Source organism: Spinacia oleracea, chromosome 3 (assembly GCF_020520425.1).
Source record: "Spinacia oleracea cultivar Varoflay chromosome 3, BTI_SOV_V1, whole genome shotgun sequence".
In the NCBI taxonomy this organism is placed as follows: domain Eukaryota; kingdom Viridiplantae; phylum Streptophyta; class Magnoliopsida; order Caryophyllales; family Amaranthaceae; genus Spinacia; species Spinacia oleracea.
The window spans coordinates 114006570-114031199 of NC_079489.1; the positions used below are offsets into that span (position 1 = coordinate 114006570).

The following is a 24630-nucleotide window of genomic DNA, read 5'->3' on the forward strand; positions in this document are numbered from 1 at the left end:
GGCGATGAAGTCGCCAAGCATCAACGAACCACCCCTCGCCTCAATTACTACTGAAGGTGAGTCGAGCCATCAATTTTCTAGGGTTTAGGGCATGAACTTCTGAACATTTATGGAAAAATTAGGGTTTCGGTTTTTTCAAAAAACGGCCCGGTATTCGTGATTTTGATCAATTGATACGATTTAAAGCTATTTTGGTTGATTGTTGATGAGATTTTGTGCCATTTTAAGATATTTGAGTTGAGTGTTGATGAGATTCTTTGCGATTTTAAGCTATATTTGAGTTGATTGTTGATGAGATATTGTGCCATCTTTTGTGTTATCGATATGATTTTGTCGATTTTGGTCCAATTTAGGTTTTTTTTATATTATCAATATGATTGATGTGATCTTATTATTTAGTTCTGCGATGACATTGTTGGGATCCGATTGTTGTTATTTATTCAGTTTCGAAACAATTTGTGAATATTTCTAATGTTTTGGTTTGGTGTTGTATCTGATATAGTACTTTCTTCGGAGTGTAAATACTATGTGATTGAAAATTGCTATTACTCATTCTTATACCGACATTCTAATATTTGCATATGAATGAATAATGGCCAACTTGGTTTAGTATGAACCTTCATGGTGTGTAGTGTGTTAGTAAGAAATTGTGTTCTTATGGATTCTGAAATATCAACAAGTTAAATTACATTAAATTATGTTCGGAAACATCAGTTGTTAATGCTGAGAGCATAACAGTTCAGTTCAATTATCTGTTCCAAGAGCTTGACACTTTATGCTTTCTCTAGGATTTTGATGGAGAGCAACTCATATGAAGATTTTGGTATTAGTGATTCTGAGATTGAGGAGTACGCATAGAAACCATACCAAGCCTTGAGAAACAAAACTTACAAAGTATGGACTGTAAAAGGTAACCTTAGGTGTCCATAATGTGTAGGAAAAAAGAAGCAAAAATATGCCCTCAAAGACCTACACCAGCATGCTTAGGTGTTGCCAAAGGTGCTGCCCATACGAGTGCCAAACAGAAGGCTACTCATCTTGCATTGACAAGATATTTGGAAGTTGGCCTAAGTTTTATACCACTTCAAACTATACAACCAGCTGAGACATAATCTAAGCTTTAAATTTATGGAATCCAAGCTTTAAATTTATGGACAATTTTCTCGAGTTTTGATATTAAATATTTTTTCATGTAAAGATGATACCAGGGATACTGGATCAGGAAGCCAGAGGCCAATCCTAATGTGACAATCAGTCTACGAACCCCGGGTACGGTTCCCAGGTACCGTATCCTGTACCCGGTACGGGTACGGGTACGGCCCAAAAACGTACCCACGGCGAATCTGAAAAGTGTGTACGCGGGTTGGAATTGGGTACGGTTGGATTCGTTTTTGGGGACGGGTGGGTACGTATTTGGTGGTTGAATTCGCGTTTTCGGAGGTTTTATGGTGGTTGGGAAGCCCAAATTCATTAATTAGGGTTTTTTTTTCAAAATCACAAATTCTCTCTCACCAACGCTGCGCCGCTGCGTAACTGGAGTGGCTGCTGGTCGTCGGCTCGTCGCCCACTCGACGCCGGCCATTTCCTTGTCTTGTCTCGCCGGTCGGTTCTTTCTCTGGTTCTTCGAGGAAGCTTCGACTCTTTTTGTCTCCCTCGCCGCCGTCGTCTCTGGTCTTCGCCGCCGCGGTTCTACTCTTCTTTCTCTGGTTTCTCTAGTCTCCTTGTCTCCCTCGCCGCCGTCTCTCCTTGTCTCCCTCGCCGCCGGTGACTCGGGGAGACACCCTTGTTTTCTGTTTTTTTTCTCTTTTTTTTGTGTTTTGATTTTTGAATGAGAATGACATGACTGACATAGCGACATTTTTACTTTCTATTTTTTTGGGAATCTTTCCCATTTCTTTTTTATTTTTTAGAACCTTTTTCATTATTTTTATTAAGAGAATCTTTTCCTTGACTTTAAGCAACTTGGTAAGTATTTTTTTTACCGAACCTATCTTACTTAATTAATTCTTTATGTTTTAAAACCTTTCTAAAGACCTATTTTTTGTATCTCACAATCATTTTTTTTTTACGAAATATCTATTTTTATAAAAAGTGCCGAATCCATGTCGTACCTGTTTTTTGCAATTTTGATTTTGCCGTTTTCCGTCCCCGTATCCGTCCCCGTACCCGTCCACGTACCCGTTTTCGTGCAACATAGGTTTTAGCCCATTTGGATATCGTTTGGTCCCCCAAACTGATACGAATTGGCAACCAAAAATACGAACACGGATAGTAGATTAGCAAGCTAGTCCTGTAGCTCGTCAATCATGACTGCAAGACAAGACCTATTGACTTAGAATCGAAGCCATGGTTAGGAATCACCTCTTAAACAATGACAAAATTGAATTATAAGCAATAATTCAAAGATAACTGAAACAAGTGGTTTTTCTTAATTGTTGGATGATTATTTTCATAATAAAACCGGCTATAAATAGCCTAAACAAGCAGCCAAAGCTGGTGGTTACAAGCAGCTCAAAGCCAGCCAAAACTGATTACAAAATAGCTCAAAAGACTCCCTTACTGTAGCAAATAAAAGCTAATTAAAGGAATTAACTAAATGGGGGTATTAAGTTTCTTGCCCCCTTATTAACTAGAATTAAACATAATTAACCAAAGAAATAAACCTGCAGCAGCCAGATTAAGGGCAATGTGCAACCTTGATCAAACGAACCTAATCCAAGACACCATACACACACAACGAGCCATCAAACCCAAATAAGCTTCGGTTCAAATTGTAAGCACAAGATCATCACCCATAGAGCCTTCTTCATTCACGACTGTATCATTCCCTCCCCCTTTTAAAGGAATTGACCTCAATTCAGCAAGACCATCATCATCAAGATAGGGTGAGAGATCACCCACAATGAAAGTAGCGTGGACACCATAATCTCCCGGAAGTTCGATTTTGTATGCATTGTCATTCACACGTGCAATTACTTTGTACGGCCCTTCAGCCCGAGGTATAAGCTTGTTCTTGCGTTTGCTCGAAAAACGCTCCTTTCTTAAATGAACCCATACCAATTCACCTTCGACAAACACCCGAGGCTTCCGATTCTTATTTGATTTCTGCTTATAAGATGCATTTACAGATTCAATACGATCACGAACTTGTTGATGCAACTTTATCATGGACTTCAATTTAGCTTCGGCATCTTTGTGAACCAACTCGTCTTTTGGCATTGGAATCAGATCCAACGGCAAGTATGGATTAACTCCATTAACGACCTGACCAGTAGCATAAGTAGGAGAACGATTGTAAGCAAACTCAGCGTGAGCAAGCTTGACATCACAATCCTTTTGAGTCTTACTTACCAACCCTCGCAACAACATTCCAAAGGTCCGGTTTGTAACTTCTCATTGTCCATCAGTTTGAGGGTGATGCGATGTGCTAAACAACAACTTGATTTTCACCTTCCTCCATAATGTATTCCAAAAGTAACTCAAAAACTTTGGAGTCCCGTTTTGAAACTTTGGTCTTGGGAATCCCATGTAAACATACAATCTCCCGGTAATATAAGTCAGAAACATTACAAGCATCATCGATCTTGTGACAAGCAATAAAGTGAGCCATCTTTGAAAATCTATCAACTACAACCATGATAGCATCTTTACCCCTTTGAGTGCGAGGCAAAGCTACTATAAAATCCATAGACACATCGTCCCAAGGACGAACCGGTAAAGGTGAGTACAAGCCAGGCTTGAATGAACTCTTGGCCATATGACAAGTCACACACTCACCCTCAATGTTTGTTACATCGCCTAACATCTTAGGCCAAAAAAAAATGTTCCCTCAATACCTCCAAGGTTTTAGCTATACCAAAGTGACCAGCCAACCCTCCGCCACGAGCCTCGCGCACTAGCAGGCTAGCAGCTCACGAATCGAGTGCTTGGGAATACAAAGACGGTTACCCTTGAAGAGAAACCCATCTTGTACCATGTACTATGGGACGCTTAGCTTGGATCATTACAGCACCAATACCCACACCACTAGCATCACACTCGACCTCGAAAGGTTGAGAAAAATCAGGTAATGCCAATATAGGAGCAGCACACAAAAGCTCTTTAATTACTTTAAACACCTTTTGAGCGTCTTCGCCCACATAAACACACCTTTCTTCAAACAACTAGTATTGGGACTAGTAATGGTACTGAAATCACGAATAAACGCCTATAAAACGAAGCAAGGCCATGAAACGAACATACCTCACTTATAGTTTTAGGACTAGGCCGGTCTTGATAGCTTCGATCTTGGATTGATCCACGGACACTCCATCTTTCGAAACCACATAACCCAAGAATACCACATTATCAACAAGTAACGAACACTTCTCTTGTTTCCCATAGAGTTTTTGAGCTCTATGAGTTTCAAAAACATGCCTCAAATGCACCAAATGTTCTTCTTCGCTTCTACTATACACCAATGTATCATCGAGATAAACCACAACGAATCTGCCCAAGAACGACTTAAGCACTTCGTTCATTAACCTCATAAACGTACTAGGAGCATTAGTGAGACCAAATGGCATGACAGTCCACTCATACAACCCACGTTTTGTCTTGAAAGTTTTTTCCACTCATCCCCTTCACGCGTTCGAATCTGGTGATAGCCACTTCGGTCAATTTTTGAGAACACCACCGAACCATGGAGCTCATCTAGCATATCATCAAGCCTCAGAATTGGGAAACGATACTTTATGGTAATGTTATTCACAACCCTACTATCAACACACATCCGCCACGTTCCATCCTTCTTAGGTACAAGCAAAACGAGTACAACACATGGACTTAAGCTTTCTCGAACATAACCTCGACTCATAAGTTCATCAATTTGCTTTTGTAATTCCTTGGTTTCCTCCGGATTACAACGATAGGCAACCTTATTAGGCAATGAGGCTCCTGGAACAAGATCAATTTGATGTTCAATACCACGAATAGGAGGCAAACCTGGTGGCAAGTTATCGGGAAACACATCTTTGTACTCAAAAAGCAATTCGGCAATGAGGCTGCCTTCCTTCGAATTCTGACCTTCTATTGAACTTTCCTTGGCTACGAGCAAATACACTATTTCTCCATGATCAAGGGTTTGCTCAATCTCTCGTTTACTGGCCAACATGGTGAGATTTGACTTCTTTTTCTGTTTAGTACTCATAGATCGAACCGCCTTTGAGGACATTGGCTTCAACACGATCTTCTTGCCCTTGTCCATCAATTCATATTCATTGCTTCTCCCCTTGTGTACAACATTTCTATCAAACTGCCATGGACGCCCTAATAATATATGACAAGCATCCATATGAATTACGTCACAAAGAATTTCGTCCTCATACAAACCCATAGTCAATCCAACCATCACCTGTTTCGACACCTTCACACTATTGCCATCATCGAGCCAATGAAGTGCGTATTGTTTAGGATGAGCCGTAGTGATTAAGCCCAATTTTGAAACCATCTCGCAGGAAGCAACTTTAGTGCAACCCCCCATCAATAATCACGTTGCACCACTTATCCTTGACTAGACATTTAGTATGAAATAGTTGGTCTCGTTGGTCCGAATTGGTGGATACAATCTGGGTAGAGTTCTAAGAACTAGAGCCGTATCATACATTGGAGCCTCATACCCTTCCACCTCCCCATCATCGTCGCCCTCATCAAACACAAAGATGCCACCCAACCTTCTCTCATCTTCAAACAATTCCTCACGATACTCAATGCCTTCCCTTAAGTTCACTACTATTTTATTTGGACACGCATTTTGATAATGCCCAAACCCTTGACACTTAAAACATCGAACCTTGGACAGACTCGTTTACTTGGTCGAACTAGCCAATTTTTGGGCAGTCGTGTAACTACTAGAGCCTACGGGTGATGCGGCTAATTTCTAGGTAGACTCGGGTTTAGACCAAGATTTGGCCTTACCGTAATCCATACTCGACCCTCCCACATATTTTGTTTTCCCTTGGGTTTCCAGTTTCAAACATAGTCCACAAAGTGTATCAAAATCAGAATATGGGTATACATCAACCGTATTAGCAATATTGAAATTCAGACCACGTAGAAATCGTGACATTTTCTGTTCCTCAATTTCATCAATTTCACCCATCAAAGACAACTTTTCAAATTCATCTATATACTCTCCCACACTCAATTTCCCTTTCCTCAACTCAGCAAATTTACGATAAGTAGTTTTCTATGAGTCTTTGGCACATACCTTTTTCGGAGTTTACATTTCAAGGACTCCCAAGACGTAATTTTCTCCTGTCCGTCACGAGTTCGCTTGGCCTTCAGCCCTTCGAACCATAATGAAGCTCCTCGTCCTAGTTTCAGTATCACATATCTACAACGCTTCTCATCTTCAAGGTTTTTGAAATCGAACATTCGATCGATCTTGCGTTCCCATTCCAAATAAACTTCCGGATCTGTTCCACCAACAAACTTAGGAAGTTCTGTAACTTTGAATTCATCCACAACCCGTAGTGGTTCACGTCTAAGCTTCCTACGAAACCCTCCGTCTTGAACGTTCTTCAAGGCCTCAAGGAGATGTTGTAGGAAGTCAGGATCGTAAAAAACATTTTTGCTGATACCAAGGCAACCGAAAATGCGAACATGGATTGTAGATTAGCAAGCTAGACCTGTAGCTCGTCAATCGTGACTGCAAGACAAGACCTATTGACTTATAATCGAAGCCACGATTAGGAATCACGTCCCAAACAATGAAAAAACTGAACTATAAGCAATAATTTAAAGAAAATTGAAACAATTGTTTTTTCTTAATTGTTGGATGATTATTTTCATAATAAAACCGGCTATAAATAGCCTAAACAAGCAGCCAAAGCTGGCGGTTACAAGTAGCTCAAAAGCCAGCCAAAACTGATCACAAAATAGCTCAAAAGACTCCTTTAATGCAGCAAATAAAAGCTAATTAAAGGAATTAACTAAATGGGGGTATTAAGTTTCTTGTCCCCTTATTAACTTGAATTAAACATAAGAAACCAAAGAAGTAAACTTGCAGTAGCCAGATTAAGTGCAATGTGCAACCTTGATCAAACGGACCCAATCCAAGACACCATACACACACAACGAGCCATCGAACCCAAATAAGCTTCGGTTCCAACTGTAAGCACAAGATCATCACCCATAGAGGCGATAGAGCCTTCTTCATTCATGACTGTATCACAAACGGCCCATTATTACGTTATTGTCATGTTGGTGTTCACTAGGAATTTACCCCCTATTCAAAATAAACCTCTATAGGGGAAGGGGGCTCCTCATGCTGCCAGCACCCAGGCACACCCCGATGCCTCAACGACCCACACGACCCAACTACCGATGGAACACCACGTTGTCCGGTGGTGCCCAATGACCTTGCCGCCACCCTTGGCGGTGCACCGCGTTGCCTTGCGAAGCTTGTTGCCTTGCATGCTGCTGCATGCGATGGTGCGGGAGGCCATCCGTGACAATATACTATCTATTATTGGTGTTCCTTGACCTTATTTCAAAATTCTGCAAAATTAACGTTAACTAACTAAGAAAAAAGGGTTTTTTATGCGCCCTTTATTCTTAAATGATCTTCCTACTTACATTGCGCTGTCTTCCATTCACTGACCATAACTATGGTTATTTTCATCTAAGTAAAAAATTTTAAAATATTATTTTATGAAAATACACATTGAGACAGATCTTAGAATTGGTTGCTGTGGACTGGGAAGAATATAATTTCGATGCATTTTGGTTTGTGGGCATCACTAGGTATTGGATCTTGGGCAAACCTTCACGAATTTTCTCTCTTTGATGTGTTGACGTGCTGATGTTTTAGAGAAGAAAATAGCGCTTCTACAGAATGGTTTCTTTCTAGAGTCATAAGTTCTGTTTTACTTCGCATCTTGAGGAGTTGTTGTATTGAATATGCTTTCATAAGCGTAGTTGTACTCAGAAATTGGAGCTCCAGTTTTGAATTGCAAGCTGTTTAACCTTCTATTTGTAAGCTTAAAATGTTTTTGCTTTCCTAGACTTTTAAGGCACATTTAATTGACTCTGTAGCGCTGAATGATCGCAAGAAGTTTTTACTCAAGGACTGAAGGAGAGTGAACGCTGTAGAATTTTGCATAACAAGCCTAAGATGGTGTGGGAACTCTTAGAATATGCATTGTCATTGCCTTGCTGCCAAGGGTTATAGCAAATTCTGTGTGATTTTGTTTTTGTTTCACTTATCTTGTTTTCTATTAGGAAACCTTGTATTCACCTTCCTTTTCTTGTCATTTCTTTTTCCTATGCAACTCTACCTTTTTTTTGAAGTCTTTCAAAAGCCGTTGGTGCTGTTGTATTCAGAATTTCAGATAGTATTCCGTTCTAGTTTGACCTCATGAATAGAAAAGTCCTCTTGTGAGACCAAAGATTTCTTAATGCTTTTTAATTTGTGAGTTTGATGTTTACAATATTTTCAACTAGCCTCTTTGATTGAGTTTGATGGCTTTAGGTTTAGATGCAAGTTAGATTCAGTTGGTATTTCCTGTAGAATTAAAGCTTTGATTCATTTCTTTAAAAAAAAAAAAAAATCTCTAGTGTATTTTCATATGAATGAAGTACATGATGATTCATTCTAATAAGTAATTACAACCAATGGTTTTCGTTTTGCTGACCATGACTTTGAACTATGTACAAACCATTGATTGTTCATTTGGTTCTTATTTACTTATTTCTAAGCTATGGACAATCTTATTGTAAGTAAATATTTTATAATATGCTGTCAGGTATCAAGCTGTTGCGTATATAGAAGCTTCGGCATTCATATACCAAGATGGAAAGGTTAGACAATCTTTAAGCTATTAAGTTACTTTATCCCTTGAATTTGGAAATTGAGGTTTCTGCTGAGATGAATATATTAAAACTTTCATTCTACGGATCCTTAATATTTCCTCCGTTTTTCTTTTAGTTGACACAATTATTTTATCACGATTGCCAATGCAATATTCATTAATATCTTTGATTATCAATGGGGTAAAATTATAAAAAGTTGAATTATAAATCTATACATTGAGACAATTAAAACAAGCCCCCAATGACTATATTTTTTCTTAACTATAAGCCACAATTGATAGTCAAAGTAGATTATAAGAATAGTGTCAAAGTCAAACCGTGTCATCTAAAAAAGAAGGAAACTTTGCCAATTACTACCTAGCTCTTTGGTGAATTTGTCAATTACTACCTACATCTTTAACCGTTGTCAATTACTACCTACCTCTTTACCTCTTTAACATTTGATGTCAATTACTACCTAGTTGTTATTTAGTCTATTTTCTAACCAAATAATTTAGTCAACTAATAACACCATAATCACCCTAATTATATATTAATTATTTTAATTACTAATTATAAATTAAAACCATCTAATTCTTTTTTTTTAAAAAAAAACCCACAAATTACTTAAAATTATCCCACCCAAAAATTTAAAAACGAAAAAAAAAACCCATCAATTTTACTCCTCTCTTCTTCCTCCTCTTCAATGAAGGCGGCCATGGAAGAGCTCAGGGCTGAGTTGGAGAGGAAAGTAGGTGAGAGGCTGGAGTGGGAATCTGAGGTTGGGATTAGGGATAAAGTGGACAACTTGAAAGCTTGCTTTGGAGTCTTCAGATCTGGTGCTGATAATATTGTCACCCAACTTGATTTGTTTTTCACAATTGAAACCAAAGATTATATCTATTAAAACGATAGATTAGTTTAAGTCATAGATTACTCTACATAAAAACATCAACACTCTAATTAACCTGCAAATTATGATGCGCAGCCCATTACGGATTCACAGCCCATTAGATTTGCTAGTTGTTAGGAGTTCTGCGGTGTGTCGATGTCGGATTACATAATGTCAAGACAGGGAGAGAATTCAGTTATGATTCTTCCATGATTGAATTCCAATGATTGAGAGTCAGATACACGTAGATGGATAGAGCTTGCCATAAAAGGAAGGGTTAGAAAGAAGAAGGAAGAGAGGAGTAAAATTGATTGGTTATTTTTCTTCTTTTTAAGTTTTGGGTGGGTTAATTTGTAAGTAAATTGTAGGTTTTTTTAAAGTTTTAGATGATTTTAATATAATTAGTCATTAGGTAATTATGGTGTTATTAGTTGACTTAATTTGTTAGAAAATAGATTAAATGACAACTAGGTAGTAATTGACATCAAATGTTAAAGATGTAGGTAGTAATTGACAACTTTTAAAGATGTAGGTAGTAATTCCCAAACTCACCAAAGAGCTAGGTAGTAATTAACAAACTTTCCAAAAAAAATGGAGGAACTAGTAAACAAGTAAATTCCTATGTAGGAAAGTTTTTTGATACGTATAAGACGGATAAGAAACATGGATAACTTGTTTGATTTGATATGAAAGTGTAAAAGGAGGGATATTTTTCTTATTATTAACAAACTTTCCAAAAAAAAAGGAGGAACTAGTAAACAAGTAAATTCCTATGTAGGAAAGTTTTCTGATACGTATAAGACGGATAAGAAACATGGGTAACTTGTTTGATTTGATATGAAAGTGTTAAAGGAGGGATATTTTTCTTATTACTACTCCCCCCGTATTTTATTAGGAGTCACATTTACCATTTCCAGCTTTTTAAAGGTTAGGCTTCTTAATTTTTACAAGGGTGGGTTACTTTTAACGGGCAGTAAATTTTTTTTAATTGGAAAGCAAATTGTCAAAAACTACCTTATAAAATCGTGTTTTTGTAAAAAACTGCCTTATAATTTAACTCCCTCCATCCCGGAATATTCGCCCCAGTTTGACCGGCACATAGTTTAAGGCAATTTAATTGACTTATTATTTAATTAGGTGGTAATTGATAGTGGGGTATTTTTTTTAATATAGTTAGTGGGAAACGTGTGGGACCTTTGATTTTTTTAATGTTTTTTTCGATATTAGAAATACAAGTGGGATCTTAGGTAAGTGAGAGAAACAAAATTAAATTAGAAATGCCATTTATAGAAATGGGGCAAGTATCCCGGGACGGCTTTATAAGAAAAGTGGAGCGAGTATTCCGGGACGGAGAGAGTACCTTATACATTTATGTTGTAACATACTACCTTTTTCCGAATTATGAACGTTGAATCAAAATTATGGGATTGACTTTACCATATGCATCTTACGTGCCATTTAATTACCCATTTTCCCGTTAGATACCTAGTAAAATCAAACCCGGAATCTTGAATTAATGTTCATAATCCGACCCTAAAGGTAGTAATTAAGACATATTTTTTTATAAGGTAGTTTTTTCCCCTAATTTGCCTAATTTGAAAGGGTTGTGCTCGTTACATCAAATTTCTACTTACTATTAAAGGATTCATAATACTTGGGTTCAAATATTACTCCATATTATAATTATCTATAGAATAGTAAAGATGTTTTTTTAATGGTCTATGTGTCACCGAGTCCATATCCGTATTTTGGATACTTCTTAAACGTGTCCCTGAGTCCTTGATTTAAATTTTTTTGGATCCGACACTTGGACCCATACCCAAGTCAGACACCCGTACCCGAGTCCGAGCATCCTAGCATTATCTTACTTCAAGGAGTGATGAAGGGGAAGACTATAGCATTTCGAAAATGATCCGCTATGTGTAAGTCTGCATGTACATAAATACTCTCCAGCAGTCCAGCTTATTTTGCAGCTAATATAAATATCTTTTCAGGGTGCATTGTTTTAAAATTCTTATGCTTAAATAAGCACATTGTTTGATAATGACCTCAAACTATTTTATGAATAGTTTATAAAATGTCTGTGATTAAAGTTTTTCTTATGACATATTACTCCGTATAAAGGAAAAATCTATACCTAGTATTTAGGAAGACCATATATTATTAGATGACATGTGTAATCCCCATCTTTCATCCATTAATTTGTTATTTTTTTTTAATTTTTCCTTTTGGTGTTTGTATAGCTTCAACACATCTTTCACTTCATCTCCCTCATTCAACATCACACCATTTAATTCATATAACCTCTTTAATACTCAATATTAATTCACCATCTAATTTATATATTTTGTCAACTTTCAAATTTCACCTCTACATAATCATATATTCCCACTAAAAATCACAAGTCCTTAACAAAATTAGCACTTTAAAATACGGAGTACTATTTAACAACCACTATATAATTGTTCGTTCATTGAAAGGGCTCAAAAGCTAGTTGATTCTAAAAATACAACCTTTGAGCGCTCTGCTTAAACAGGGTTGAGTTTTGGTTTAACTAAGAATATCACAACCTTTAGCACACATCTTCTTTAAAAGGCTCCCTTCATCAACGACCTGCTATCTCGGGTAATATGCTGACATAGCTTTTATTACCTTTGCAAAGTCTTTTTTTCTTTATCTTTTTTTGTTCTTCTCTTTTCTTCTAAAGCTTTTAAAGTCTTCTTCCTCCTCTTTCCCCCTTTTTTTCTCTTTAGCATAGCCATTGTTCTTCCTCCTTTCTCCTTGTTCTCCTTCTACAGCGCCAGGACATCAATTAGTTCCTCCCATCCTATTATTCTCTGTCAAATTTCGAGACTTTAAATTGTTTATAACTTATTTGATGTTTCGTTTATCAAATTGAATCATATAGGATATATACTCCATTTTCTGAATTTTACAAAACTCACTTGGCCCTTAAGATCCAGAATAAACAAACGGATAAATAATGGGCTCCAATTGATTTACCATGACAAATTATTGGCCCCACTTTTGGGAAATAAAGGAGCAGAGGGACAACAGAGGGACAACAAACAGACATCGAGAACACCATCAGCAACAAGCCCTGCATCACCAACAACGACATACTGGTGGATCAAGAGCAGAGGTAGAAGCATCCCAGACTCTCTGGCGGTGGTGATGGTGCAACCAGAGGCAACAACCATCCACAACAACAAGAACAACTACAACAACACCAATGACAACAATAACAAAACAACAGTAACGGAAGCGCCATAGTTAAGCAAGAGGGTGGCGGCGCCCAACCCAGATGGTGGCTGAAACAAAAGACGACATCGATTCGCGAAGGTCGCAACCTCGCAACAGAGGAGGGACAAATTGAGCGGCAATAACGTCAACAACAAAAACAACACTAGCACTAAAACAATAGTAACAACAACAATAGAATACTACACGAGAGAGAAGATCAAAGAGAGATGAGTTGGAGATTTTGGGCTATGAATCAGTGGAGATTTTGGGATGTTTTTTTGACGTTCTTTGCGGTGGTTCCAATCAAGAGGTGAAGAAAAAACATAAAGGAAAAAAGAATTTGTAATGGTAATAAAAGCCAGGTCAGCATATTACCCGAGGTAGCAAGTTGTCGATGACGGAAGCCCTTTAAAGAAGCTGTGTGAAAAAGGTTGTGTTATTCTTAGTTAAACAAAAACTCGAGCCTTTTTAAGCAGATCGCTTAAAAGTTATATTTTTAGAATCAATTTTTCCTATTATAAAATTGTTCTCCCTAATCTAATCCATATGTTATGTTAATGGTGGATTTGACACACTTAGTCTATAGAGATAATCAAAACTTGGGTTATATCAACGTCTCTGCTGACCGTATGTGAGATTGAAGCAGTGGTGGCTGTGGGTTGAAGTGAGCTGTGCCCAGAGGTTTGCAGCGACTGTGGTGGTTAGAGAGTTGGTCATACGGGAGACAACAATATGGTGGCGTGCGGGTGATGGTAGCGGTTGGCAGGGAGGAGACCCTTAGGAGGGGTTATGAAATTTTCTTTTTTCTTTGTCTTAATTTAAATGGAACTTGATTCTTTTATAAATTTGTAATAACTCACCGTTAGCTTTTGCACCCAACTTGATTAGATTTTGACAGTTGGTGATTATCATAGGAAGGGGTCCAAATGTGAGGGTTTCATGAGAAAATGGTCTTCTAAGTAAAGAATTACATGGGGTAGTTACCCTTTTAATACAAAAAATAAAGGGATTTATGATGTAGGTAAAACTACTTCCTTACTAGTCTCCCCTAAATCAAATGAAAACCTACCTATCATGAAACCAGGTAGAGCAAAGTAAGGTTAAAATCCACAAGGAGTAAGGAACACTAATTTGTATCAATTAAGCGATAAGCTAGGTCGAAAACAAGGTTTGTTGGTGAAATTTAATTAGAAACTAGAAAATAACTAAATAATATGAAAGAGAGTAAAAAGAATGAAAATAAAATGAAAGGTAATAGAAAGGAGAAAGTAATAAAACAGAAATAAACAAAACAATCAGACCCCCATCGCACGCTGCTCACTTCTTTTTCGCCATTGTTCTGCTTCTCTGCTCGGCCTCCATAATCATCGTCAATTCGCTCACGATTACCATCGATCAACAATCAATCAATCAAGGTCGCTTGCTCTTGTCTCGCTGCTCCTCTTAATCACACTGCTCCACGAATCGAATGGCTAGAAATCGCTGCTCACTACCAACCAGTCGTAGTAGTCGCAAGATTTCATTAATACCATACAAAAAATTCGAGTTCAAAAGTCGGCCGAACTCTAGGGTTGTCGGACCCAAAATCCTTCAATTGGAAGAATATTTTCTAAAATTTGGGTACGATCGAACTCATTTTACTCTGTTGTTCTGCGCTCCACAATTGCTGCTGCTGTTTGGTGGGCTGCGAGAAGGTTGTTTGCTCCGTGTTTCTGGTGCAGCAATGGGGTTGGAGCAATGGAGAGCAGGAGGGCGTGGTTTGAGAATTGGTGCGAGTCGGTGTTCTTATGGAGAGGATGCGTAGTGCTTGTGTGGAGGTGCGACGAGGCTGGGCAGACATGGTTGTTGGATGATGGAGGAGAAAAAGGTGCAGGGCCAGCGTGGCTTCTTGCGGTGAGAAGCAAGGTGAGGAGGTGAAAGATGTTTCTTTGCTTGGTGTGGTATAGGATAGTTGTTTGTACTTTGCAATAATGGTAAGGCAAACTCACTTCCGTTCATGCCTTTGAAGCTTGAACTCAGGACTCCAAATGCGCTCACCTCACAAAATCAAAGGCATGAGGGGAGAACCAGAAAAGGAAACATAAAACAAAAATAATTAATAAATACGAGTAACTAGAAAAAAAATAAAAATGGAAAAATACGAAAACTAAACTAATTTAATTATACAATAATTATGAAATTAAGATCTAAAATGCATAAAAATCACTAAAAACAATAATTAAGTAATAAAATATGAAAATAAGGATACCTCAAAAAAATTGAAATTGAGGAAATTAAGGAAAAGGACTAAAAACACTAGAAATGAACTAAAATGACTCGATAATGCCTAAAATACTACGTTATGAGTGACATAAATGCACATAAATGTCACTCGTCAATTTACTAATTGGTGCCCGGTTTTTTTTCACAATTTAAGTTGTATCCTTTATTTTCAAAAAGTCTATGTTGAGTCTCTAATGTTTTAAAATTGTCCAAATTGTATCCACAATATTAACCTTCAATTAATGAAGACGGTAGATTTGGTTACTTGTATTTCTTTTTCTTTATTCAGTGGGTCATCCATGGCTTATTACCACCACTGACACCACCACCAAATGAACCCGGCCATTTACCAACCACGTCATCATCACCGCCACCACCACTGCCCCCATTTTGTCTCCATCCTTCAGCAACCAACAACAGCAACAACCGAACTCTCCTCCTCTGTCCATCGACACCAGCGGCCCCTCCCTTGCCCTTTTCTTGGTACCGACACCGGTAGGGTAATTAATTCATCCCTTTCCCATTTGTCAAATCCAATGCCCCTTCTCCAGATCTTCCCCCATTTACATATGGAAGAAATGCTAAAAAGTTGATGGTGTGGGTAGCAATGGAGGTCATCAGACACGAAGGGCGGGGAGATAGAAATAATAAATGGTTAAGGTAGTGTTGTGGTGGTGAAGATGAAGGAGCAATTGATGGGGAAGTTTGCGGAGAGAGATAGGCTAGGAAAAAAGAAGGGGTTCGTGGTCGAAGGGGAGGAGAGGGCAGTGGTTGGTGGCTCGTATGGCTCATTTTTGGTGATGGAACAACAGGATAGTGGAGCTGTTGTGATGGTGAGCGAGCCATAAATGGCTCATATTAATTAAAAAAAACAAGAAAAAAATATTAAGCTACGGAAATACTAACGGGAGATTTAACAGCAGGGACATCGTTGATAAAATTCAAAAGTACAAAAATAAATCTTGGTTCATCTTTTATAAATTACAAAAAATAGTAAGTAAAACTGAATCTTTTAGATTGATCTGATGTCCATTCGTAATTTATTTTATACAAGTGACTAAGAAGAAAATCAAGTGATGCCCCGGTTAGGAGGCTAGAAGGTTGGCAAAGTGATAGAATTGCAAGGGGTAGGGGAAAGACATGAGAAAACTTGGAGGAAGATGATTGAGCATAATATGAGCCTACTTGGGATTGAGGAAAATATGCCGTTGGATAGGACAGAGTGAAGGGAGAAATATACGTTGATAACGTTATTTGACTTATACATATTCCATTCCGACTCTCTTAGTTTACTTCTTGAGTTTCGCAAACCTTTTGATGTTATTTGACTTATACATCTTCCATTTTGACTCTCTTAGTCAAAGCTCACTTTATATGCTATTTTCAAATATATTTATTGTATTTATTTTATTTTTCTCGTTTTAAACTTTACTTTTTTTTACTATCCCTTATAATATTTTTTCTGTAATATAATATATGTATATATATATATATACCTCTTAATTTACTTTCATTACTTTCACTTTCCCCCTCTTCCTTGTTTATTCTTTTAACTTCCCGTTCCTGTCTTGTTTGATTGGTCACATTGACGATCTCCTATGTCGATTCATGTTAGCCGACGCCAAATCATTTTGGGACTACGGCTTTGTTGTTGTTGTTGTTGTTGTACAAGTGACTAAAAATGTTTATACGGTATTGAAATTTGATGTCCATTTCCGATGGAGCAAAAGATTCATTTGTTCTTTTGGCTGTAGGATGTAATGGACTAAATCAAAATGGTTCTTAAAACTTATTCGCTTCCTTTCTATGAAGTAGAAGATGGTCGTCCCATTGTCGTCTCGTTATCTCTTTTGAGTCAATTGGAAACAACCTCTCTGCAATTGTAGGGGTAAGGTTGCGTACACCCGACCCCCCCTTACCCCGCTTCTTGCGTGAGCCTCTTTGAGGCAATGGGGTAATGATAATAAATAATAATAAATGATAATAATAATAATAATAATAATAATAATAATAATAATAATAATAATAATAATAATAATAATAATAATAATATACGGTATTGAAATTTTATTTTAATGAAGGCCCACAAGCTGTGCCTGACTCGTGGACCTTTTGTGTGTTGCCTCTTATGCCATGGTATGCTACTTTCCTGTATAGTTCTACACTTCTACAGGTCATTCCTTCATGTCCTGTGGAAAAATTTTGGTGGGCTCTGCTAGTCTACTTGCTAACATGACGCATTTCCATTTTTCGTTAATATTCTCGCATTTTGATATCCATGATAGCCATGGTTGTTAAACTCCCGATTCGGATCTTACGATCCTACGATTCTACTATCCAAAAACACGCCGCCGATCCGGATCTTAGGTAGGATCTTAATGTGTGTAGGATCTTACGATCCTACCTCGATAAAAAATTTGAGTGGTGGGATCTTAATACGATCCTACGATTCTACGATCCGATCCAACGTTCCGATCCAACATACAAAATTTCAAGATAACAATTTTTTTATTACTAAATAGTTCATAATCACATATCATTAGAAATATCATACTTTTCTATCAATAAATTAGTTCTAAAAAAAGTTTCTTATTCACTTAAAAGTACAGAAATTCATATAATTTCAACAACCTTGCGCATATCTTATTAATTGATCTTGAATCTACACAAGTATTAATCTTATGTGAGCAAAAAAATCATATTTAAGTATTAAGATTACATGAATAGATGATTGTACATTTCAAGTTAATAATATAACCATTATTTTTACTATTTAGTAGGATCTTACGATCCTACGATCCGATTCTACCGATCCGATCCTACCCTCCTTCATCAATCCAAGGTAGGATCCCGATCCTGACAACCTTGATGATAGCTATATGCCTATATATTTACTAGATAGTTCCAAGTAGTAATTTTCCTGAGATTTTGGATTTTAAGTTAGATAACTTCCTCTTTGGATGTCTTCTTTTAGATTCTTGTTGAAGTTGATAATCTGCAAGACGTGCCATGTCCCTACATACAAATTAAAGGAGTTGATAAGGATGCTGTAGTGACTACAGGATCAATGCTAAGGCTTGACGGTTCATACACCACTAAGGTTTGACTTTGCACCTATAGTTAACCCCTTCATGGCTTTCTTATTGAAAAATTTGTTTCTTGATAAACAAGAAAAATTGCGACCCTGAAATGAAAGCTAATCTGTGTGTATCTTTTAGAGTTATCTGCAAATAATATTGGAGAGCTTACCAACCCTGGAAATAAACTCCAGTGGAGTCCACACTCAGCAAGCTGCAAGATTGCAGGAGCTTGTGGAACTTATTCAGTCTCAGGTATTGGTTTATTGACTTTGTTAATCCTGCTGTATGTGAGTCTTCAGTAATTGAACAAAATATATGGGATTGACATGTTCTGTCCAATTACAATTAGCTCTTTCTGCTGTTCTGCATACTATATCTGATAATGAGGTGGGTTAGTCACTAGATTAATGGATCAAATCAACAATCATCTCATCATTCTATTTGTCATTGTACCTACAGAATTTAAAATACTTTGTATTTTACTTTGTCTGCCTCTTTTTTGTTGGAATTTACTCTGATTGAAATCAGAGCATGTCAGTGGCATATAGAACCATTTCTTTTTTGTTTACTGGTGCTTTTAAGAAGCAACTTGGTGCTGTAGCTACCATATGCTGTAAGGTCAATTCATAAACAGAGCTCTGCTTAGAGTGATATGATGGCTTGAATGCATTTCCGTGCCATTGCAGGGTTCTAAATGCTGCAAACAGGTTTTTTAGGTACTACCTCCGTTTGGAATCAATGGTCTTATTGTTCTAACCCTTTATAGTTAAAGATATAACACAACTTTATCGAAAGACCCTACATTAATTGGTTGATTATTCTGTCACCCTGAATAGGCCAATACTCGGTCTTACTATGGATATTCTGGAAAAGATAACCACAAACCATTATTCCCCAAGGAAATGTCACAAAAATTTCCAGATATCCTAAAGATGTATGTGACTAATTTTTTCTTATCATAGGAAATTGTATTTAACACTGGAAGTCTCTGAAAAAAGTCAAAATTAGTGTTTGTTCAATAGTATTCCCTCATTTAGTATAATTGTTGGTTCCTTAAACTCATAAAGGAATTCCTTAGTATTAACATTGTATTTTGACATTTTACCTTGTTTTGGCCTTGGCAAATGTTCCGTAGTAATGTAATTTACAATAATACATGATGGGAACTGAGGTTTTGATTAAAACGGAACATTTGCCAAGTTCCGAACTGAGGTTTTGACATTATTATTTAAAGTAGAGGATACATTTCTGAAAGAACATGGGTAAGAAATTATGAATTAAAAACGAGATAATGAATAGCCAAATAAAAATAACAAAATTCAGTTAGCGGTTTTCAAGAGATTCGGATTACTCTAGTTTGTATACTCCATGATTCGTTCAATGGAGGGATATCCACAAAGAAATTTAATTTTGATGCTATAATGATCTGTGCCGAGCGAATATTGTTCTGGAAATGACGGTGTAGAGTTTTCCCTTATAAATATTTATATAGTCGTAGACGTAAAACAACACAGATTATTTTTCCTTATTAAACACGTTTAGTATACGGAGTCACAAACTTTTATCTTTTGTTTTGTTTTGTTTTTTTATTGAGGGATTTCATCTTTTATTTAAAAAAAAGTAGTAAAAGATTCTATTCTAACAAACCTTTGACTTAAGACATTTAATAGATCATAATTATTCATGTTTAACTTTGTTTTTTATTTTAGAAAAAAAAAACAATGATTTCATAATTATCTTTTAAGGTGTTATAGAGAATCTGGTTAAATTTGTAAAAAAAAAATATACGAAGTATATATATTGTAGGCAGGAATTTTTTTTTCTTTTTCTAAGGCCCTATTTGGTTCATTATTAGTAAAGGAAAGGAAGGGAAAAGAAAGGAAAATAAGGGAAGGGAAAGAGATTTTATTTTCCTGTGTTTGGTTTAAGGGAAAGAAATAAAAGGAAGGGAAAGGAAATATAAATGACAGCTTTTAATTTTCTCTTTCCTCTCAAATTCTTCCAATTTTGACAGGAAAGAAAACTGAAATTTTTATAAAGGATCTCTCCTCTCATTTCCTTTCCTTTCCTATCAAATCCTATGTAATTTATCTAACCAAACATGGGAACATAATAAAACTATTTCCTTTCCTTTCTTTTCCTCCCAAATCCCCTCAACCAAACAAAGCAACGCGTGTGGTAAATGATAGTACTCGTCCTTATCTTGTTGCTCATTCTTACTTTTCTCCTTGCTTTTTTTGTTGGGTTGAAGGGGAGTAGCTCAGCTTCAGAATCCTCTCCAGGTAGAGAAGGTTTAGCAATTGACAATGCAATAATTGAAGATTTGCAGTGCAGAATCAAGAGGCTTGAACGGTGGCAAACTATCAATACTGTACGTTTGTTGACTTTGTTCCCCCTTTCATATTTACCTAATTTGAATTGTTTTTGGTATACATAATGGATTGATTCCATGTTATCTTTGGCAGGTATTATGGACTTTCTTGATGTCAGCCCTCATCGGATATTCACTTTATCAAAGACGCCGTCGGTAGGTGGCAATCTTATTTCTTCTGATGATAAATGACTTCAATGAAGATTTTCAAGGGATTCCCATCTGTTGTTTAAACAAAAGACTGGATGAGAGTTCCTTGCTTGTATACAAATCTCAGAAAAAAGGTATATAATATAGATCTTGATGGTGATGGAGCAGTTGTTCTATCATCTCATTTCTATTCATTGCCCTTCATTTTTAATTTTTTTTTTTTTTTTTATCGCAGACAGGGTTGGGACTAGTTTTCTTGTGGTATGGTGTCTACGTGTTTAAATCTGATAGGTATCCTGCATAACTTAAGAAGCGCGAGAGGTTGATAGGTATCCTGCATAACTTCAGTGGTTTCTGGAACACGAAATCTGTTTACTTTATATTGGAGAACCCGGAGTTATTGATTGTGAACCTATTGCAGAAGGCGATTACCCCAGAATGGTCTGACATACTATTAGGTGAAGATCAATCTGATTAACGCTTTGCCTTTTTAGTATTTAGTGGTTAATCTCATTGGTACTTTGTCTCTTGTTCATTCTGTTGCTTTGTCTGGGTTATCTGCGCTTTGTTTACAAACAGAATTAGTCTACGAAATTCAAAGCTGGTCTGTGTTAGCAGTGTGGAAGTGATTCCTGGAGAAATAACATGCTCAGAGCCTCATGCTCAGGAGTCAGGATAACTCCCCCGGCAAGCAGAATGGAGTGTTTATTATTTATGATTTCTGCCTTAATCAGCCCTTTTAACTGCGTTTTTTGTGAGCAATTCTTTTGTGAGCGCAGTCAACTCAATTTCTACATCTCTATGCCGATTTCCATCCTATCTCCCTCTCTTGAGTGAACGTGCACCAAGAATGTACGACTTATACTCAAGTATCTAAAGTAGTAGAACGAAGTCAACATAACATACCAATAGCAAAGGCCAATACTTTCCCGTCCCTAAATCCTGCATTTACATGGTTTTTAATGTTTGATTGATTGAAGTTGATGAAAAGGTAAAGTTATTGGACCATATATGTAGTTGATGGATCAAAGCAATAGGATAACATGTGTGTATTAAGGAAATGGGTCATTTTTTTAGGGACATCCATAAAAAGAAATAGAGCATACTTTAGGGACGAAGGAGTATAAGTTTTTAGTAGATACGGTTCGCTGGTATTACATGAACGATTCTCATCCCGCCTCACTCTTTTTGGCGATCTTTCCATTTGCGTAAGAGTCAACAGTAACCTGTACTTACTTTCTTTATTACAGTTTTCTATCTGACACAACCTTTCAAGATCATACCATCAAAGAAAATACAGTTACAAAGTTTTTGACAAATCTTAAGCTTGACTACGCAACCGTCATTTGTTATAGCCTATAGGACAAACATTCATACATTAATTCTTAAGATTTTTCAAAGAAAGTTCTTGTCATGGCGTGGAGAAATCTCGGTTTTCTCATTTGCGAAAACCTTTCTTTCGTGCACCCAATCTTCGATCATGACTAGTGTTTTCTTTGGATCACCCAACCTTTTTTCTTCGATCATGACCTGAGAATGAACTACCCTGGGCTAGAGCTGTCAAAACAGATCATCGGGTCGGGTCACCTCGGGTCTCGGGTCATGATTAGGTCGGGTCGTGTCGGGTCAATATTCCATCCGGGTTGAGTTCGGGTTCGGTCGAGTCGATTTCAGGTCAGGTCATGTCGGGTTTTTTCCTGTCCCGGGTTCAGGTCAGGTCACATTTCGGTCAGGTTTGATTTCGGGATCAGGTCTTATCGGGTCGGGTTTAGTTCTGTTTGTAGCAGGTAATTTCGGGTTCGGGTCTTATCAAGTCGGGTTTAAGTCGGTTTTCAACACGGTTACTTTTGGGTTCGGGTATTGGTTTGGATCGGATAATAATCGGATCAGATAGAATTCAGGTCGGGTCACTTTCGGGGACGGGTCAAAATGGGTCTGATAATTAACCTATACATTTTAATTATTTTATATTGTAAAAAATATTGTTTAACTTATTTTAGAGTTAATTTTATATAGACCAAATAATCACGTGTTTTTGTCAAGTCAATACATATATAAAGTGAATATGGATTACGAACCAATGATCGATTTGGTCATCTCAAAATGTGAAAGTGAAAAACATTTACTCCCGCAACTCGAATTTCATTTTTGGAATGAGGGGCAAGTGAGTGGGTCTCGAGCAAATGCAAGTCTCCTGTGTGATAGTGTGATTGCTTTTCTCGTTGTTGAGCACGTTGACATAGGTCGCGCAGACAAAGAGAAAGACTGTCAGTTAGGATGTTAGATTCAATTCCTACCTTTCATCTCATCCAAATTGCAAAAAATAACTCGAAATTATTGTAAAAACAAAACAAGTTTGACTTTACTTTTGTTTATTTATATAAAAACGTTAAGTTGTTCAACACGTTTTAATTTTTTCGCATTTTAATTTTTCAGTATTTAGTAATAAATAATTAAAATAGATTTATCGTTGAAGTTAATATTTGGTCGTGTCAATGACAAGTCGGGTTATCAACAGGTCGGGTAAATCAGGTAGCGAGTTGTCACAGGTCGGGTCAATAGCAGGTTTCATCGAGTTACAATCGGTTTTGAGTTGACATCGGGTCAGGTGTGGAATCGGGTTTGGCTCATTGTTCGGTCGGGTCAGTTCAGTTATCGGTCATCTTCGGGTCGGGTGTCGATTCGGGTATTACAACATCGGGTTAAAATCGGTTATCGATTTTTTTGGGTCGGGTACAGATCGGGTTTCGGGTTACCTGTTTTACCATAATTTCGGGTCATGATCGGTCACAGGTTCGATCGGTTCAAGTCAGGCAAGTTCTTGACAGCTCTAACCTGGCCTGACCAGTCAACACAAAATGCCATGCTCCTAACACTACGACACGAGTTAAACTCCACCGTTTTCGTACATGGCTAGCGACTTCCACGGTTCCACCTTTACTTCCCCACCTTCCTCTCTTCATCCTCAAACTTCTCAATCCCTTCCCACTTTAACTTCTTCATCCAAGCCTCGACTAAAACCACTCCATCTTTCAAGTTACTTCGCCCTTGATACAGTAATACCTTAGCTCTTCTCCAACAATAATTCCACCGTGTACTTCACAGTCTTCGTCACATCTTTGTGTACAATCTCGTTGACTACTTTGCTACATTGCTCCACCTCGTTGATTTATCACCCTTAAATAATGTTGCCCTCACCTTTGAATTTCTCAAAAGCTCTACCAAGTAAGACTCAACAGGGATCATGTCAAACAAACTAGTCAACCCTGTCATCTTTTGTAGCTCATTCAAAACTCTATTCCTCGCTAAGTTGCCTCACTCGTAAAATTTACCGACCATGGAGGAATTATCAACCATTACCTTGGACTCATAAGACGTGGAATTTTGAGAGCGGTGAAATGGGTTGTTGCGCTTCGTACTCCCTCCATTTTTATTTACTTGCATCACTTGATGGGCACACGATTTTAGGCGATGCATGTAAGAATAATATTAAATGAAGCAAGTGGAAATTGTTTATTGTTATAACTACAAGTGGGATGAATGTTACCCATTTTAGCTAAATGATGCAAAATATATTTGGTAACAAGCAGGGATTAACGATTGTGAGAGAAATTATTAAATAATGTAAAACCTTCTAAATGAAGAAGTGATGCAAGTAAATAAAAACGGAGGGAGTAGTAAGTATAGTAAATAGAGGTCTTGGAAATGATGAAATGATATGATCTAAGGTGATCATCAAAGTGATGACCACCATTTTGGAATTAATTCTAGCCACAAAAGTTAATTTATTTTACCATTAT

At 37.2% G+C, this 24630-nt stretch overlaps 1 protein-coding gene across 11 annotated transcripts in view; it reads left to right on the top strand.

Moving 5' to 3' along the window:
- The window catches only part of LOC110791221 (uncharacterized), a 52570-nt gene extending 30679 nt beyond the window's left edge, over window positions 1-21891 (top strand). For 2 of the 11 annotated variants that reach the window (XM_056840679.1, XM_056840680.1), the window contains exons 22-27: window positions 8787-8841; window positions 18204-18329; window positions 18448-18561; window positions 20561-20680; window positions 20775-20836; window positions 21070-21363. In XM_056840679.1, the coding sequence (XP_056696657.1) occupies window positions 8787-8841; window positions 18204-18329; window positions 18448-18561; window positions 20561-20680; window positions 20775-20836; window positions 21070-21112 (520 nt within the window). In that variant the 3' untranslated portion in view covers window positions 21113-21363. Of the gene's footprint in view, window positions 1-8786; window positions 8842-11548; window positions 11647-18006; window positions 18072-18203; window positions 18330-18447; window positions 18562-20560; window positions 20681-20774; window positions 21025-21065; window positions 21364-21409 lie in introns of those variants that run through there. The other 9 variants (XM_056840682.1, XM_021995969.2, XR_008930903.1 and 6 more) reach the window with 8 other exon arrangements.
- The last annotated feature ends 2739 nt before the right edge of the window (window positions 21892-24630 follow it).